Raw genomic sequence first — 19,685 nt, forward strand, 5'->3', positions numbered from 1 at the left:
CAGAGCAGTTAAATGAGAGCTTTCGGCCACAGGGCTGGCTTTGGGGTGCTGGGGCAAGCTGCCCCCAGGTCCGTGCGTGGCAGTGAGTGAAGCAGGAGGCTCTGAAGCAAGGGCTGAGGGCCTGTAGCGCCATCTTCTGGCCGCAAGCGGTATCTCACTTCAGCAGCGGGGACAGCCCTTCCCCGGAGGAGACAGCACTGACCACATGGCCTAGCTCAGCTGCCTATTTTTCTTCCTCTCTTTCTTCAACACTGAGATCGAACCCAGGACCTCTGCACTGAGTTATAGCTGCAGCCTCTTTAAAACTGTTTTTTAAATTCTGAGTCTCCCAGCCTGGGTTAAGTCTGTGGTCTTTGTTACAAAACTGGGCGGACAGACACCTCGCCATTGAAATAGTACCTGGCACAGCGATTTCCCCTTTCTTTGTTCTTTTCTTTTGGTACTGGGGATGGAACTCACGATCTCGTGCTTGCCAGGCTGGCGCTTATGCCACTGAACTAAATCCCAGCCCTCTGTTCTTTTTTTTAGAGCCAGCATCTAGCTACATAGTCCAGGCGGGCCTTGGACTCACCGTGGTCCTCCTGCCTCAGCCTCCAGCAGGCTGGAATCACAGGCGTGTGCCCCCACACCAGGTGTGCATGACCGTCTCACCCCTCCTCCCTGCTAGTAGCTGCCCTCAGCCAGGTCACCCTGGCCACAGCCCCGTGGGAAAGGACCTGACTGCGCTGGGGCTACAGGAGCAGGCAGAAAACAGACAGAAGAAGTCACCCCACCCGTGTACAGTTTCAAGACTGGGCCGCAGCCTTCTGCTTCGGGATGGAGTCTCACTGGGCTGCGAGGTTGTGACCCTGTCTCAGCCTCCGGAGTGAGTGGGATTGCAGGTGTCACCACCGTACCCAGTTTCACCAGTGCCCTCTCTTAACTGCAGCCTGGACTTGCAAACAACCTGGACCTCAGATGAGGCGGCCCTGACCTGCTCTGGTGGCTGTTTATTAACAGTAAGAACCAGCAGCTGTTTATTAACTTACCCGCTTATAAAGCTGCGTTCTGATGTTTGACAAACTCAACTTTTTTTTTTTCTAGTTTTTGTTGTCAGTGAATAAAACTCAACTTCTAGACCTCCGAGAGCTGCTGACAGCCAGCCCCAGATGGCTGGTGACCACACACAGGACATGAGAGGCCTGAAGGCCTTCCTCAGGGCAGCAGTTCCTTATCTGGAAGCTGATAGATTCCTGGGCCCCGCCTCGGGCACCATTTCTGCTCTCAGCAGAGGCCAGGACCTCACCCCTGCCCGGACCCTTGAGCTGGGCTCTGGGCAGATGTGGTACGCCCCAGAGACTGTGCCTGTGCTGTCCCAGCTGAGTCTCCGCCCGTCCCCACACAGGCTGCCGGGACCCCGGCCCCCGCCCTCTCACCACATTCCGCCCCCTTCCACCACCGGGCTGCAACGAGGTTGTGCTCAGATGCCCATGGCTGTCCACCCAGCACAGAGAAGACACCGGGACACCCCAGGCACTCCGGCCCTGCCAAGGCACCTCCAGTGTCCGTGTCTTTGGCACAGGAAGTCAGCGCTGGCCAGGAGGGCTGGCTGGGTTGGGAGTGGGCCCCTCCCACAGTGACCGAGTGACCAAGAGCACAGGAAGCACACGCCCTTGTCCCCCGTCCACCCGGCTCGGCCCGGAGGAGCAGCACTTGCGTTTACCATCTTGGGGTGAGATTACGGAACAGCTTGAGACCAAGCAGTGGCCCCTGGAGGTCGCCTGCTCCAAACTCCAACTGTTGGAGAGAGAGAGAAAGTGTCAGTGGTTTCTGTTTTGATTTTTTGTGGTAGCAGGGGCTGAACCCAGGGCTTCCCCACCAAGCGACGTCCCCAGCCTGTACATATGCATATAAAACATGCATATAAAATATGTCACACACTCATATAAAATACATACATATATTTGGCATGTTATGCTATATTAAGAGGCCTCCTATTTTTACTTTTTTGGTACTAGGAACTGAACTCAAGACCCTGTGTTTGCCAGGCAGGCTCTCTGCTATGAGCTAAACCCCGGCCCTGCTGTTTTAAGATCACTGCACCCAGGGACCAAGGGTGGTTTAACCTCAGGGCAGGTAGAGCACCATTGGCTGCCCTGCCCGGGATGCAGAAAGGGGCTTCTTCCCAGCACGCCGGGCCGGCCCCGCCTGGGCAGGCGACCACGAGGCCACTTCCTGCCTCTTTTGGCCGCCGTCTGCAGGGTCCCTGTCCTGCTCAAAGGCTGAGCAGCCCGGGTGACTTTTGGGCCACATCAGTGTTCACCTGACACGGCTCTGTGTGCTTGGGCACCCCTGCTGCTTCGGAGACGGTTTCTGGAGGGATCCCAAAGGGCATCTTATTCCACCTCCCATTGCTGTGCCGAGGATCTAATCGGGGACTTAACACTGAGCTACATCCCCAGCCCTTTTAAGTCATTTGGGTCAGTCTAGGAAGCCCAGGCTAGGCTGGAACTTGCAGTCCTACTATGCCTGGGACCCGCGGAGGGAGGGACTTCGAGCCCGTGCCCCATGTCCGGCTTGGTGCCCTAAGTGAACTGCTGGGCAGTCAGACAGGACTCGTGTTTCCTTGGGGTGAGTAGGCTCTGAGTGTGTCATGAAGGCCCTGACTGCTCCCACTGCAACACTGTGAGGCTCGGGAGGGGAAATCCCAGGGCCCGCCCCTCACCTCGCCCCAGCCTTTTGCAGAGGTGACTCGGCGGAGTGCGAAGTTGATGGAGCCTCCTCCGTTGCCGTTCTGGGTGGAGAGGCTTCCTGAGAGGATGGCTGTGTCCGTGGCTGTCAGGGGGGCCTAGAAGGAAAGATTTCCGGTCAGGAGTGGATATGACCGGAAGTGCTGAGAGCCCAGGGCAGAGGCGCAGGTGCCCTGCACCCTGCACACACACAGGACTTGACCACCCTGCTCTCTGACCTCCCCATCATCCGGTTATCTGAGCTGCAGGTGCTAACACGCCATGGCAGTGCTGTCCCTGTCGGACACCCACAGGGAAGCTGGAGACTGAGTGCTGGCTCTGTGCACCCAGGGCAGGAACAGCAAAGCCCAGCCTGTTGTGGGGTTCCGGGCCTTGTAGCCCTCATTCCATCCAGGGGCTGCATTACTGGGCGCTCTCAGTGGGAACGGGGCTCCCCAGGTAATTGTGCTGCGGTGGTGAGCTTGGTGAATGAATGAGGCAGGGAGTGCTGTGCAGAACCGCCTGACCTTGCCACATCAAGCACCAGGCAGAAAGGTGACTTTTGGGGACCCCGGGGCTCAGCATGTGGGGCCGCCTGGCCACATGGCACATGAGAGTGCGCCTTCAACCACCACCTCCTGTGTCATCCCCATGCTCTCTCTCCTGCCTTCAAGTCACCATGGCCCGGGCCATTCACCCCGCCCGGGGACGGTGCCCAGCCTGAGCCCCATGCTGGCTCACGGGCAGGCACCGAGGTAATAGGACCATGCCCGAGTGCTGATCAGATCCTTTCACAGATAAGGATGAAACCCGGCAGAACATGGCCCAGTGGCTCAGGCTCTGGCGCTGCCCTCAGAGGGCTTCTGTGCTTTACCTCGATGGACTGGGATATGTGCATTTTATTAATCTCAATCTGCGGGAAGCTGCTTCCAGATACATCCTCGTATTCCTCGTCATAGCGATCAAAAAGGTCAGTGGCATCTACTCCGACGCTGATGGTTCCCTGCAGCAGAGAAACAAGCGGTCAGCAGGCTGGCGTGGCACGTGGAGCGGAAGGCACCACTGAGGTTCAGCAGCAAGTGGGCTCTGAGCCTGGTGCCTGCTTCATGGTTCATGCTGAACTGCTGCAGAGGCCGCACACCTCGAGCACTGGCCTGCACATCTGCAGGGAGGGGATGGCGGGTCAAGGACAGGCATTCGTGCAGGTGACATTGTGCCCTGCTTGCTCTGGATCCTCAGAGCTGAACAAGACCCTGGATGCACAAAGCCACCAACACACTGGTGACATGAATGAAAGGTTTCTGTGCAAATGCTGACAACCATAAAACTCTAAACATGAAACACCTTCAAAGAGAAGGAAGCATAGGCAAAATAAGTCACTGGGAGCCCGAGCTAGGGGTGTAGTCCCCTGCTGCTGGACCAGCTGCCCCGGCAGAGGTGGGGAGATGAGGGCAGAGCCACCTCCACGCCTGCCCCGCCAGTCTGCAGCTGAGGAACTCGGGGCCAAAGTATTGCTGCAGGGAGCTATGTTTTGGGGTGGTCTGGCCTGCAGCCCCCAGCACAGAACCAAGGGAGCAGGGCTGGAGACAGACAGGCCTGCTGACATGGAGTATGCGCCAGAAACAGCCCTTCTGTGGGCAGATAGCTCCACAGCGGAACCTACATCGGAACCCGCCAGTGCTTTTCCTGTTTGCATCATCAATGTGATTTGTAAAATGCATTTAAATCTGTGTTTTAAGAAAATATTTAATTTTTGAAATCACTTTCAAATAAGCCACTTTAAAGGGTGACAAGCATAAAAGCAGAGCTCATTAACGCATGTTTTAAAAAGATACAATTTTCATCATTTTAGGTAATCTCCCCCAACATCTAAGCTTGACAGAAGGCAGGGAGGGCAGGGAATCCCTAGCCAAAGGCCATCATGAGGACACAGCAATGGAGCGGACCCAGGTGTGCAGCGCCCCCTGGCGGCAGCGTAGGGCGTCGTCGGAGAGGGACAGAGCCTGCTCCTGGCTGGCGGGGGCCACTGCTGTCTCAGTGGTGTTTCACCTCGGGCAGCCTGGCTGGGCTCCTGCGGCTCTCTGGGGAAAGGCAGTGGTACCATGTGCATTTTTTCTCTTATTATGTACCCAACTGTGTCGGCTAAAGCTTCCATACTGGGTTTTCTTTCCTTTTCTAGAGAAAAGTTTAAAATGGTTAAGTCCTCGTGCCAGGGCCATGCTGAGAACCCACCAACCCCCCAGTGCACGGGTGGCCTTTGAAAGTTTAAAGCACCACCCAGCCATTGTTTCCAACTCCTCTGTTTCTCCCCTAGATGAGGACACAACACCCGAATACTCCAATGAGCCACAGTCTGCAGACTTAACGGCCTAACCCTAACCCTAAGGACAAAACCAGAAGTGCCATGCGAGCAGGGACTGCGAGGCACAGGTTCCACCCTCTTGATGAGTGAGCTGCCCCGTGGCCAGGTCCTCAGGCCGACGAGGATCCTGCTTGAGTTAGGGGCTCAGCACGCCTCCTCCTGCTGGCCCCCACCTGAGGGAAGTGACCTTCGGAAAACTCACGGGTCACAGCACACAGCACACTCGGGCTCCTTCACTCTGTGCCCCGAGGGTGGAGCCGCAGTACCCCTTCCTGCGTGCTCCTCCACTGTGTGTGGGCACGGGCGGACGCAGGGTGAGAGCAGTGAAAAGGCAGAGATTTAAATTCTGACCAAGAATCGAAAACATAAAGCAAGAGACAAACAGCAAGCAATCCCTGGATACACCACTGGCTTTCACTTCCCTAGCAACCGCTGTATCTGCAGTATCTGCAGAGTGATATCCATTATACTGGAGTTGTCAGATCATTTTCCATAAAAAAGGTGCACAAGGAAAGCACCTTCCTTTAAGCAGCCTCGACCCCCGCCCTCGGCCTCCCAAGAGCTGGGATTACAGGCGCGCACCACCAGCCTGGACCCTAGAAAAGTACTAAGCTTCCTACTACTCACACGTTTCGCTGTAGTTTTCCAGAGCAAGGTCATCAAACCTCTGTGACAGGAGGGGAATAAACTGTGGGCAGCTACGGCTGGGACTGCCCGGCCCTGCTGCCCTGGGCGCTGGTGTGTAGGGGCTCAAGCCCAGGCTCTGCCCACACTGGGCAAGCGGCCTTGCACTAGGCCCCCCTCCCGGCCCCGGGAACAAGTGTGTGCGACTGTGCACTAATAAAACGTAACGAAGGACACTGCAACCTGAGTCTCATAGAACTTTCACGTCATAGAATATTCTTCTGATTGTTTTCTTTTTGAGACAGGGTCTCGCTGTATAGTTCAGGGAACTCACTGTGTAGCCTAGGCTGGCCTTAACTTGTGGCAATCCTCTTGCCTCGGCCTCCTCAGGGCTGGGAGTACAGGCCCGCCTGTGCCACCATGCCCCACCCCCCCAGTTCCTTACAATGCTCAAAATGTAAAAGTTATTCTTAGCTCATAGCCCCTATAACAAAGCCCTGGCCACAGTCTGTTAACGTCAATTACAAGGCACTCAATTTCTTTCCATAAAGTAAACACCACTTTGATGTAGTTAAATTAAAGGATTTTTTTTTTTGGGTGTGTATGTGTGTGTGTGTTTGGTTTTTTTTTTTGGTACCAGGGATTGAACTCAGGACCTCACACTTACCAGGCAGGTGCTTGTGGCACTGAGTTAAATCCTGTTTTTGTTTGAGACAGAACATACTATGTAGTCTACACTGGCCTCGAAATCACTGACAATCCTCCTGCGCCAGCCTCCAGTACGCTGGGATAAAAGGCATGTGACCCTGGCCCAGCTGGAATGTCTTTTTTTTTGTACCGGTACCAGGGATCGAACCCACGACTGTACGCTTGCAAGGCAGGCGCTTATGCTGCTGAGCTGAATTGTGGTACTGGGGCTTGAACATGGTAGGCAAGTCTCTACCACAGGAGTTCTAGCCCCAGTCCTTTTCAGTTTTTATTTTGAGACAGGATCTTGTTCAGTTGCCCAGGCTGGACTTGAATTTGTAATCCTCCTGCCTCAGCCTCCTTAAGTAGCTGTGATCACAGGTGTGTGCCACCACACCTGGCTTAACTGGAATTTTGACTGAGAAACGTGATGAATGAGAACCAAGGTTCCTATGTGGTTATGGGAAATAATGAAGGACATGGCACATGCCTGCAGCCTCTGCACCTGGGGACCAGCAGCCCCGGGAGCTGGCTAAAGGGCAGGGCCGGGACCCTGCCTGCTCAGGCCTTGCCCCGCCTCCCTTGGTTCGGCAGGACTCCGGCTGCCAGGCACTGTCTGGGGGAAGCAGGGCCTGCGGGTGACAGGACTGCTGCGCAGGAGTCTCTCTCATACAGGAGGCCCAGCCCGCCACCTGTAGGAAGATGGTCTGGGACCTGAACATATTTCTTATGATTCAATGCCTGCCCTGATTACATTTTTTTTCAGATAAAGGTGAATTAAGCTTCTAAGCCATCACATGAAGCACACTGCTAACAACGGAGCCTTTCTAAAAGCCAAGACGGTCGTGCTAGAGTGTGTCAGCCTCTGGAATGTGGGAAGAGTGGAACGGGCCAGAAAACAACACAACACTCTCCCTCAAACTCTTCTGTAACAGGATCGAAAAATAAATACATCCCAGCACTTGGGAAGCTGAGGCAGGAGGATCACCACGAGTTCAAGGCCAGATTGAACTACCGAGCAAGACCCTGTCTCAAATAAAGAAAAGGAAAGGAAAGGAAAAAGAAACACAGGCCCCGAGGGACCATTCAGCCGTCCACAGACCCCTAACTGAATCCTCCAGTGCACCGGGCGCCAAGGAAGTTCACGACCAGGCAGCAACACAGCCACACAGCTGCCTGTGGTCCCCTCGCTTCTAAAGATGCTTGACATGGCTGCACTCCAGACAGAGGTCCAGGGGTGATAAAAAAAGAAATTAAGGCCAAGCCTCATGGGGCAGGCCTGTAATCCCAGCACGAGGGAGGCTGAGGCAGGAGTCTGAGGCCAGTCTGAACACATGGCCAGCACGTGTCTCAACACACGCACGCCAGAGACAGACAGCGCACACAGAACAGAGCAACTGCGGCCTCGTCCTCTACTCTGTGACCCGGTCTCTGAGGCAGCAGAAGGCCTGGACTAGCCAGGGAGAGCAGGGGCCTGAGGACAGAGCGAGGTGGACAGCGAGGTCCAATCAGGTCCTGCTCCTTCTCCAGGCCGGCTCCCACAGCTGCCCGCAGACACCGGGACCCCCGCCCCAGGGCCTGGCGTTTCCCATCACTTCCCCAAGTGCAGCACAGCAGAAGACAGAGCAGGGAGGAGCAGCGGTGCAGGCCTGGAGCACTGGACACACCTGGCCAAACACAGACCAGAAGTGGCATCTGCGATCAGCTCTAGGGACCTGACCCCGGGCCTAAGACTCTACCCCGCGGCCCTGAGTGCATGTGCCCGCACACCCTCTGCCCTCCACACCGGCACTGGCACTCTACACTGTGAGGTGTAGGGGCCCTGGGCGCGGAGGAGGCCAGGATGCGATCAGAGGGCCACTGCTGTGCCCAGCGGACAGAGCCCACCAAGCAGCCCGGGGAAATCCCAGCACAGAAACAGGTGCTGAACCTCACCCAGCTCAAGCACCACCTGGCTTCCCTTTCGTTCATAAATCAACATCTATCTTGTGTTTATTCAGTCTTTCAACAGCTTGGGGTGGTGGGAAGGACACGGGTCCTCGTTTCTCAGCTGGCATCTGCTCCGGCCCTGCCTCCCTGTGCAGGCACCGTCCCTCACCAGCCCTTCTTCCGCTGCCCACCATCTACCGCAAAACCCCTACTTCTGGCTCGCCGGGGAGACAGGTGGCAGGGTCACAGGGTCACCCCGCCTGCTATCCCCGACAGGCTGGGGTGCTGTGGGTCCACATGTCCTTTTCCCTGTGGGCACCCTTAGGAGGGGATGTCCCAAACTAGAGGCTCACCTTGAGAAGAATGAAAGCCCAGAAGAATGAAATGGGACGAAAAGTTCAGTCAAATCCCCTTTTCAAAATGCTGCTCAGCAGTGTCCTCTCACTGCACAGAAACACGGCCTGGGTCCCAGACACACTGGCCCCATGCGGACAGCCCATAGGGTGGCAGGACACAGGTCAGGACACGGGGTGTGGTAGGATCCCAGCCGGAAAAGCAGAGCCACTAGGGTGACAGCCTTTTTCTGCCTGGCCTGGCCTGGCCTGCCCCCATCCTCACATCTGCCAACACTGACCTTCCAAACCAGACCCCACGCGGCCTGCACCCGTGGGGCCAGCCCAGCAGCAGAGACGCTGAGGGGGCGCCGCAGACCTCCCTGACTCTCCAGGTACCTGAGCTCCCTGACCCGGTCTCTACCTGCATCTGGCCAAAGGAGGATCTGCACAACTAAAGCTGTCACCTCCTGGGTGTGTGTCCGTTGGTGTGTGTGAGCCATGGGTGACACTGGTGGCTCACACTGTTAGCATTTACCAATATAGTCAGCCTCAATGGCAACAGTGCTGTATTCATGGACTCAACCAACCATGGACTGAAAACACTCAAGAAAAAAATGTTTCAGCCTTGGGATTCAGAGGCAGTGGCCAGGTCCTCTAAGGCATTAGCAGTAACTCGGGATCACACTGTCACTGGTATACCCGGCCCAGTAAAGTTCAGATAGACATCAGTTACCGAGTAGGTGGCCAGCACCTGCCTTTGTTCTTCCCAAGGTAGCCCTGCCATGTCACCCGACTCCCTGCTGGACCAGCATCAGCTAGGCAGCTGCGCTTGGCATCCTGTGGAGGCTGACTACAGTCACACCCACACTGGGACTGCTGACCATCCTGCCCAGAGGCCTCCAGGACAGCCCACTTCCAGGGCTTCTGTGTCTCTCAGGCGCTATTCTGATTCCCCAATGAACCTTTCCTGCTCTGAAAAAAAGAAAAATGTCTGCACTGGACGTGGACAGGCATTGGACGTGGACAGGTCTTTTTCCTTCCCCAGGCAGTCCTACTCTGTATCATTACAGTACAGGGTCACTGGAGACAGTCCTGAGAACTCAGAGAAACGTGCGGGTCACGTGCTCATGCCGTGCAGTCTTGTGCAAGACTTGAGCTCCTGAGGGGCTGGGAACCTTGGAGAAGCTCCATCCTGAGCCGGTGGGGCACTGAGGGGAGACCGACTGCAGGCCTGTTCTCAAGCTCAGTCCTTTAAATGCTGTCGGGGCTTTAGAATTAATTTGGTCAAGGTTTACCCACTGTGCTTCCCAGTTTAATTAGCCGGCACTGTGCTTTCTAGATTGGAGAGAAAAACAACGCAGCTTCCCGTTGGCTCTGTATGGCCTCGCCCCTCCTTCCAGCACTGCATGGCTCTGGGCTGGGAGCCTTTGGGAAGAGCCACGTGGACCGTACACCCCTTATCACGACACATGCAGCTGTGTTCTGGTCACAGATAGGGCCTGGCCACTGAGTCCAGCATCATACGCTGATGAACGGCACACTGGTCCTGGCCAGCTACTTGCCACTGGGCCCTAATGGCCAGCATCCTACTTGCCACAGGTCAGGCCACATTGGACAGTAGAAAACAAAAGATCCTGGATGCTAGACGGTAAGCAGCTCTCTGCCTCTGAATGTTACTGGGTTAGACAACTCCAGCTCTGCCAGGGCCCTGGGCCACCCTGCGGCTGCTGAGACGGCACTGATCAGTGACCACAGCGCAGACCTCCTGGATGAAGCCAGCAGGGCCTGGCCAGGTGAACCAGAAATGCCCTGGGCTGTTATGGCTGAAAGCTCTAAGAGGCCGTGGGTGACACTGCTGGAGAAGGAGGTCTCAGCCTGCGTCTCTGTTGGTGATGGGGGGCAGACATATGGACGGACACGGGGCACACGGCTGAGCCTCCCCTGTGTGCTGAGAGACACCGGCTTTCAGGGCCTTACCAGTTCCCCCAGCAAGGGCCACTTGGTAACAGAATAAGTGAAGTTTCAGGCCGTCTGATTCTGATGCTGACTGCTCTCACATTAGAGACCCATCCCGGCTGTTCTTGACCCGCCTTCCGCGGCACAGCTACCTTGGGGTTGGTTCGCTGCTGCAGCCTCCTCTCCTCCCGCTCTCTCTGCAGCCGCTCGAACTCTTCTCTGATCTCGGCCGGGGTCCTCCTCCTCTCCACCACCTGTGGGAGAAGCAGAACGGGGGATGCTGAGGACCAGAGGCCAGGAGAACACCTGGGGTGCTGAGGGCGCCTCCCCAGCCCTGGGGGACAGTGGGGAGCTCAGCCCTCCAGCAGCCTCTGCCCTCCCCATCTGTGCTTGCCTGACCCACCATCTATCTTCATTCTAGAAGCTTCTCTCTGAGGCTGCAGGACTCTTACAGCAAGAATCCCAGCTTCAGTTTCCCAGCCAGTTCTGGGACCCCATCAGGAATGTTAATAGGGGCCCCACTGAAGAACCCCATGGCTGCCTGGACCACTCATCACCAACGGGAGTCTGGGTATCCTAGAGTCGAAGGACTCATCCTCCTGCACCGTGACAGGATCCCGGCATGACCAGGCGGTGACACTCCTGTCTCAGTGCACTGGGCCCGAGAGACAGCAGACTGTGACAACCCAGTATGCAAGCATGGCGGTGCATGCCCGGATCCCAGGACTCAGCAGGCTGAGGCAGGAGGACCCTTGCGAGACCTGCCTGGGCGCCAGCGAGCTAAGGCCAGCCTGAACTGCGTAGTGAGACCCCGTCTCGAAGAGACAGAACAAAAGCAAAAGCAAAGGCGAAACAGTGAAGGCTGCCAGGAGGGAGCGGAGGCCAGCCTGGAGGAGGCAGCCCTGGATGCCAAGGCCCCACGTGAGAACAGCGCGGCGCAGGGACGCGAGAAGCCGTGACGCCTCCTCTGCTGCGAGCTGCTGGGAGGTGGCTGGGGACACAGTCGGAAAACACGTTCCCTGCGCGGGAGGAACACAGGCCGCTGGGAGGTGCTCCCATGATGGATGACGCCAGGAAAAGCTACTGGGAAATCCCTGGAACAATCGCTCAAAAGCCTCAAGAGAAGAACATCACGACAACCACACACCAGCGAAACCAGGACCAGACCCCGCTGCCCGCGGCCCCGCTTCGCAGCTTGGCATTTTCGGTCTGTTCCTAAAAACTTTCCTTTGTATGCATGTTCGCAGGTATGTGAGCGCCTAAATATTTCTACCACGGTAACACAAAAAATTAAGAGCAACACTTTCTCCTCAGATAAAACAATATAAATCAATTACTAAAAAGGAACTAATTTTTAAGGTAGCTTTAAAACGGTAAAACTTGTTATCCCCCACGACAAATGGGAAGTTCTAAACGGCATGGAAGTGACTGCCTTTCAGGACTCACAAGAGACCCAGTCCCAGGGCTGGGGACACCGCTCGGCGGCACAGTGCCTGCCTGCCAGCTCCAGGCTGTGAGTTCAATCCCCAGTACCAAAAAAAAAACGAAAACAAAACAAGACACCCAGTTGCACTTGCATGGCAAGTGAGTCCCGCCCGGCTCACACTGCCCTGTCTGGGGGGCACTGCCTGCGCCCAGTCGGAAGCCAGGTATGACTTTCAGGGTTCCCAGCGCTCTCTCAGCCTCCCAAAGAAACATAAAGCGGTGCCAGAGGAACGCGGGCACTCGACTACTCCACTTAACTCTGAAGGGCCACAAAACAGGACTTAAAATATTTTAAACTGCTGGGGACCCACCACTGAGTGCTCGGGTCCCTGCCAATGACAAGGACAAGTGTGTCAGGCGTGAAACTTGGGTCTGAAGGGGAAGTGGGTCCTCTTCTGACCTGGATGAGAGCCTCCATAGCTGAGTGTTATGAACAGGATGCTGGGTCTTTTTTTGTTGTTATCTTTTTTTGGGGAGGGGGTGGGGGGGGTCCTGGGGATTGAGCACATGACCTCATGCTTGCCAGACAGGCACTTCCTCCACTGAGCTGAATCCCCAGCCCCTGTTGTCTTTTGAGACAAGGTCTCACAGTTCAGGGTAGTCATGAGCTCACTCTGTAGCCCAGTCTGGTCTCAAACTTGCAATGAGCCTCCTGCTTTGAGTGCTGAGATTACAGGCATACGCCACCACACCCTGCAGAATGCTGGGTTTTAAAAATGCAAATTAAACAACACTTAGGCACTGGGCATGGTGGTGCATGCTAATCCTCCCAGCACTCAGGAGGCTGAGGCAGGAGGACTGCCATGAGGCCCACCTGCCAACTACTCAGTGGGGGGCCAGGCAGGGCAGGTGGAGTGACAGGGAGTGTGGGGACAGGGACCAGGCACATAGTGCAGTCTGAGGCCTGTGTGCTGAGCCTAGGTCCCCTGCACACATCTGGGGCTTCACAGACAGAAGCCTGGATTATCACACAAAATCTCTGGTGTGGAGCGATGCACACGCAGCTCCAGGTAGAATACAGGCACAGCCACCATGGAGGGAGGGAAAGGGTCACAGCTCATTCCCTGCACCACGCCCCACTCAGGAGTCACATGCGTGCGTGAGGCTACACAGCAAAGGAATTTCCAGGGACATCTATGATCAAGGGAAAGAAAACCAAGAAGAGACAACTCAGTGTTATTAACTAACAGCCTGCCACAAGCTCCTAGGGATCGGAATTCAGTTGCGTCACTGAAATTAGGTATCATAAAACCCTGGTTTCCCTGCAGCAGCGCGATGGTCACACCTCCACTCCTCAGCAAAGCCGCCGATGACCCCACAGGGCTCCAGAACCTCAGCAGCTGAGACGAAGGAGAGTGCATCGGAGGCGCCTGGGCTCCTGTGCCTGCCCTCACACGGCGCCCGCTGCCCAGGCTGCACTGGGCTCAGGCTGACAGTGTTCCGACACCACCGCACACGGCAGCCGAGGCTGCAGCGCGCCGCAGTCCAGCCCGTCTCAGTGTTCCTGTTGGAGTTTTTCAGTGCGATAAAGGGGCAGAACATAAGAAAAAGTAAAAGTGGCCTTTATTCCAAGGCCGTGGAGAGAAGCCATAACCCGAGCGGTCTGGGTTTTCTCTGCCTGGATATGGGGCTGGGGTGGGCACTGATGACCCTGCGGGGCCGACTGGGATTTTCCTCCAGTGCACTGGGGAAGGACAAAGGAAGCTGTAATAGCGGAAGGAGGAAGGAGTGACCTCGGGGCAAACATCCCCGATTCAGCCTGGCGCCGCCATAACGTCCTGTAATTTATTCTAGGGCCAAACTCTTTCGGTTCTTTGCCTCCGTTTTGTCCACAAGAGCAACCCATTCCCGAGAGAAGCAATTCCCTCAACAGGTCTTCAAGGAGGAGCAGAGAGGCACAGATGGTGGTGAGCGGAAGGGGGCGAGGGTGGCCACAGTCGCAGCCTTGAGGCAGGCCCACCGGTTCCCGCTCGGGCCTTAGGGTGAAGCCTCCAGGGTGGGGTCACTTGTCCAAATTCACAGTCCCACAGTGGCAAAGCCCGCGTGAGAATCCGACCTCGCACACTGGAACCCGAGGCGAGGCAAGGAGAGTGGGTGTCTCAAATAGCCCCCAGCGGCTCGCGGGGCGTTTCGGAGCTGCTGGGCGGCTCTCGGGGGCCCAGGCGCAGTGGTGCTTACCTCCCATCCTTCCATCTCCAGGCCTCGCTTCCCATATATATCATAGATGGCCCTGGTTTGGGGGTCACTGAGCACTGCAATTAAGAAGATCAGACGTGTCAGGAGGTTCAACTTGCGCCTTTCAGTCCCCTCTAAAAACTCCCGTGTCCCCACAGGCCCCTTCCTTCAGGTTCAGCCTCCAGGATCCCAGCTGGCGCTCGGTTGGTCACTAAGGGACCACTGCCCTTAAACAGTGCAGCTGGTCTCTTGCACACAGGCTGGACAGTCAATTCTAGTGTTTAGCACACGATCTGAATATTTAGTGTACTACCCCAAAGGCAGTGTACACCCCATTGTGTGTGTGGATACACACCCTCCTCTTTATTTGCAAATTATTTAAAGATACACACAAGGTGGTGGGCTACACCTAAAAATACATAATACAAGGACTTCCGCAAGAGCAGGAGCTACTCAGAGGCTATGCAAACCGAACTGAAGCCAAGGGTGGCCACCCCCTCCCCACTCCCTTATATGCAGGACCTCTGCCTCCTCCACAGAGCTCTCATGTATTTTTAGGCCTAATTAAAAAGACACAAATGAGTCTATCCACATTCAAATCTACTGGGGAAAAGGAAATGCTGACCACTGGCAAACTCGGGAGACAAACTTGAGAGCTCCTCCTAGGACTTACTAAGGCAGTGCCTGGTCATTGTTTTCCTTGTCTCTGCTGGGGTGAAATGCTGCTGCTGCGGGGGTCAGGACCCCAAGGACAGGTAGGTTCCCTGCCAGCTGCCCCCACAGCAGTGCGGATAATTTAGACAGCAGAAAGCCAGGGTTTTTACACAGCTGGGGTGGCTGAATAGTTAAATTTGGTGACTAGCTGGGACAACACTGGTGGCTTCAGGGCCCCATTCACAATGTAATCAAACACCTGGAAAAACAGTAAACATCACTTTGTGCTGTGTCTACAGTTGGGAGTCTCTGTTGTTACGTGAACAAACACATTATTACCTAGCTTGGGTAGCTGGGAATTTTGCAATGAACCACTTTTTCTACTTGATATATATCCTGAGAGTGAGTGAATATAATTTGTTGTTTTTAATTCTTAAATTATGGTGAAACAGATGCAACTTTCTATTTTAAAGTGTGTAATTCAGCTTGGCACGGTGGCGTATGCCTGTGATGCCAGCACTCCGGAGGCTGAAGCGGGAGGGTCAGCCTGGGCTACACAGAGAGCCCTGTCTCAAAAAGAACAAGTGTCACTGAGCAGCACGGAGCGTTCAGAGTGCTGTGCAATTATGGCCACTGTTTCCAGTACTTTTCACCGGCCTCAGAAGATAAACCGTCTGTTAGTGACTGTGATACTTTATAAACAAACCTAGCACAATTTTTCTTTCTGATATACGCAAGATGTAAGTCTAAAAATCTTAATTACTGGGTCTTATTTCCTATTGGCTGTGTTCTTAACTTCACTTTCTGTCTTTTGTAAGACTCTTCACTGAATGCTAAGAAACAATAAAATTGTCTGTGGATGAAAAAGTGTGCTTGAGGGGCTGGGGATTTAGCTCAGCGGCATAAGCACCTGTCTTGAAAGCAGGCAGTCGTGAGTTCGATCCCTGGTACTGATAAAAACGAAAAAAAGCCAAAAAAAAAAAAAAAAAAAGTGTGCTTGCAGCTTCTCACAAAAGGGAGAACCCAGACAGCTTCTTGGTAAGAGCAGCCTTCTCCTCCAGCGTTCCGAGCCGCAGTGTTCCCGCGCTCCAGACCCCCCCCCTGGAGTCTCATTCTCTACTCGCTGGACACATATTGATTTCCAAAGCAAAATACTGCTCTTTCAAAGGACCCTGTCAGTGAAAACCACTGAACTAACCACCTCTTTTATACACCTCTGAGGACTCTCCTTTTCTATCCTCTGCAAATCAAGCCTCTTAAAAATCGAACACCTGCCACCAGGTGTCCCTGCGCAGCCAAGCCCTCCGCTGACCTTCATAAGCCTGGTGAACAAGGTTAAACAGCCGTTCTGCCTGTGATTTCAGCTCCGGGTCTCTGTGCTTGTCCGGATGGTAAAGCATACACAGCCTGCGGTAGGCAGCTTTCAGCTCCTCGGAAGAGGCCTAAAGGAAGAAAAATTCAATTAGAGAGCAATCAATGGGACTTAAACATTATCACGATCAGAATCAGCCTTGAAATGGGAACCTGTCGGCCACACTCCAGCATGCTTGTCCTCTCTGTCCGGGATGTAATGAAGTTATGCTTTATTACCTCAACGAGGCTTCTTTTTTCTACAGTTAATAAAGTGATCAATTATGTACATCAATAGCGACTGGGCTGTGCCGGGGAGCCCTGCGATTGGATGGAACCAAAGCCTCCGGGTCCACCCCGGCCCACTGTGCTCCGAAATGGAGCTAAAATGTCTCCTTAACCCAGCATGAGTTGCGGGATGGAGATCACACCGAGGAATACGGACAGGAACGGCAGCCACTGCAGCAGCTTTCGCCTAAGAAGACGCAAGCGCACAAATCCTAAAAACTGGTAACTGGTAAGAGCGGCTGCACCTCTCATTCAACCTCTGACCCTAAAAGCGGCAAACCTGCCTCCCTAACCAGCCCAAGCTTCCCGACACAAAGCTGCCCGCAGGCGACAGCAGGGCTCCCATGTGTCAGCCCACAGGGCAAGAAGGCAGGAAGGGCCGCGAGGGCCTGCGCTCCTTGGCCTCCTCTCCGTGTGGGAGCTCCATGCAGGCCGCTGGCCTTGGGGACCACTTGGGGTGACAGAGTGATGCCACTGCTGAAGGGACAGAGGCGGAAGATGACTTGTCAAGGGGACAGCAGGTTAGCATTCTGACAACTGTCACTGAGACCATCTGGGAGGAACAAGGATGGGCCCAGGTCCTGGGGCGGTCTCCCAGGACCCTGCAGTGCGCTAGGGTCAGGTCACAGGGACAAAAGGAACTCAGCTACCACACTACACTGGACTTCTGTAAAACGTCCACAAAGTTGCAACATCTTTCAATTCCAGGCCTAATGACCCCCCCACATACACACTTTAGTTGTATTTTTGGCAGGAACCGGCCGTATTTCCTACAGCACCATGTCATTCAGAATCTAGAGGGCTGGGAAATGTGTGAGCTTAGCAGAGGGGCTCAGGACAAATCCTTAAGACCGTGAAGAGGGAAATGATAAAGGGGACCCCAAGGACACACAGAGGACAAGTGGCCTGCCAGACACACATGCGTCAAAGGCTGGGGGGTCCTGCCCTGTGCCCTTGCCCCTCCTCATCTGTGTGTGGCATGTCCCTCTGTCTGAGCCCCACCCTCCTGGGCTTGCCACGCAGAAAACCCACGGTGAGCGCAGGGATGGCGCCCAGCAGCATGGCATCAGCCTGGCAAGTGTGCGGTCCCAGGTTCGAGTCCCTGTACCCTCCACCCTGAAAAGAGAAAAAGAAAAGCTGCAGCGGGGCCCAGCCAAGAAGCCAGTCCTTCAGGCCCAGAAGTCAGTCAAGGATCCCAAGATGGAGCGTCCAGCCAGCCAAGCTGGCCAGAGATTGGACTCCTGCACCTCCTGTGACTCCCCACCCTGCCCTTTCCCGGGGCGGCCTCTGGGAGCGATGCTGCTGAATGCTCTGGCTGGCTGCCTCTGCCTCCCCTCCACCTGTCACCCGAGGGCTCTGCTCCATGGCTATGCACTGACCGCCATGTCAGGGGCTGAGAACAAGAGAGGCTCTCGTGTTGGGGGTCAGATCTGCCACCTTGTGGTCTGACTTGGCAGGGTGATCTTTAGCTTCCTTATCTGAAAAGGGACAGTGACAACACATCTCCCAGGGACAGTGTGGGAATGAATCCACTGGGGGTTTTACAGTGCTCTGCTTCATATGTAGCAAAGGCTTACAGGTTGCAGCCTTTCCTGTTTGTTTTGAGACAGTCTTGCTGTGTAGCCCAGGCTGCCTTGAACTCTGCACCCAGGCTGCCCTGGGCTTGTGGTGACCCTCCTGTCACAGCCTGAGAGCACTGGAATTGCAGGCATGCACCCCCGTGCCCAGCCACAGCTCTTTCCGAGTCTTCTGTCTCTGCATCAGAAGATGGAAGGGAGTGAACACACGTGCAAGCATCACCTGGGGCCGGAACCAGTAACTGCTTCTGGCAATTCAGCTCCACCTTCCCGGCTGCACCAGTAGCGACCCTGGCAGTCTCCTTTGCGAAAGTTCACCAAGCTGGGCACTGGGCGCTTTTCTCCTTGGCTCTGCATCGCGGGAAGCGCGAGGCTGCAGGAGGGGACCGGCTCCCGGAGTTCCAGCTCTGCAGCCTCTCCCTACCTGTCCCAGTCCCAGGCGCCTCTGGGGCCAGTGCTAACCACGCAACACCCTTCCTACCACACTCTGCGACATGCTACCGGTGCCAAAGCCTGGGGTCTTGGGTTTAAGTGACACAGAACAATGGGAAAATAAAGCCCGTTTTCTCCTGGCGGGTTTCTGCATGTGAGGATGTAAAGGGGCTTGTCAGTCCCTATGCGACCCTTACAAACTTTTCTTCCTGCAGATTTTAACTGTTTTTCCCTGTAGCTATGAAAGTGAGACCCACAGCAGTAGATGGACTTGAGTGAGTCCAGGGTAAGATGCTGTTTCCTGGGGATCAGAATTAACGCAGATGACAAGGAAGTAGATAGAATATCTCGTGTGCAAGACCTTTAATCACACTAATAAATGGCTTAATGTCCTATTGATTAAGTAATGGAAATGAGAAGTTTCATTTTTAATAAATATCACATTCAATAAAAGGTTAGATTAGGCCTTTCATCAGGACTGAATAGCTAAGGTCACTGGTTCGATATTTCATAAATGATAACCTTTTTCCTCATCATAAAAATATTGGTATCATTTCAAAGTGTAATGAGGTATCATTAAAAATGATGCCTGAAGTTACATACTTGCTTCTAAACTTATATAATAAAACTGAGAGGTGTACCAAGCTTTAAGTCTGAAAAGTCCTATCGTCTTAGTCATCTGGTTAGATTTTCACTGGGCAGACAGAGGTCACAAATCAGGTCTCTATGGGTTTGAAAGACTGACATCTACAGAGCGCCTGCCTGCCACAGCATTAAGTTAGAAATCAATTACAAAAGGCTGGGAAATATGCAATTTGTGGAAATTAAACAATATACCCTTAACCAGTGGATTCAAGAGGAAATTACAAGGGAAACTGGAAAATACACAGACACAAATGGGAACGAAAATCAAGTGCCCAAACGAAACGAAATGAAAGCCACCCCATAAGGGGGCGTGGGTGCTGGGGTGCACCTCAGGGGCGGCACCATGCTCAGCATGCGCCACGCCTGGCTCTGAACCCCAGGCTGCAAAGGGCGGCAGCAGAAAGATGTCACACCGTGAACCCAACTTTTCCGCCTGGAGCGCTAAGGCCTGCGTGCAGCTTGAGTGTGCCCTCGTGCA

General features: G+C 54.6%; 1 protein-coding gene across 1 annotated transcript in view; it reads right to left on the reverse strand.

Moving 5' to 3' along the window:
- Dnajc11 (DnaJ heat shock protein family (Hsp40) member C11) overlaps nt 1-19,685 on the reverse strand; it is a 42,419-nt gene that overhangs the window by 6,864 nt on the left and 15,870 nt on the right. Inside the window, exons 2-7 of the mRNA XM_003471452.5 lie at nt 16,228-16,357; nt 14,265-14,338; nt 10,754-10,855; nt 3,583-3,711; nt 2,705-2,827; nt 1,703-1,776 (exon numbers count right to left, since the gene is read on the reverse strand). Of these exons, the coding sequence (XP_003471500.1) occupies nt 1,703-1,776; nt 2,705-2,827; nt 3,583-3,711; nt 10,754-10,855; nt 14,265-14,338; nt 16,228-16,357 (632 nt within the window). The remainder of the gene's footprint in view (nt 1-1,702; nt 1,777-2,704; nt 2,828-3,582; nt 3,712-10,753; nt 10,856-14,264; nt 14,339-16,227; nt 16,358-19,685) is intronic.

The sequence above is a fragment of the Cavia porcellus genome, unplaced genomic scaffold (genome assembly GCF_034190915.1).
Source record: "Cavia porcellus strain 051 isolate PalLab524CR breed Dunkin Hartley unplaced genomic scaffold, mCavPor4.1 scaffold_25, whole genome shotgun sequence".
Lineage (NCBI taxonomy): Eukaryota > Metazoa > Chordata > Mammalia > Rodentia > Caviidae > Cavia > Cavia porcellus.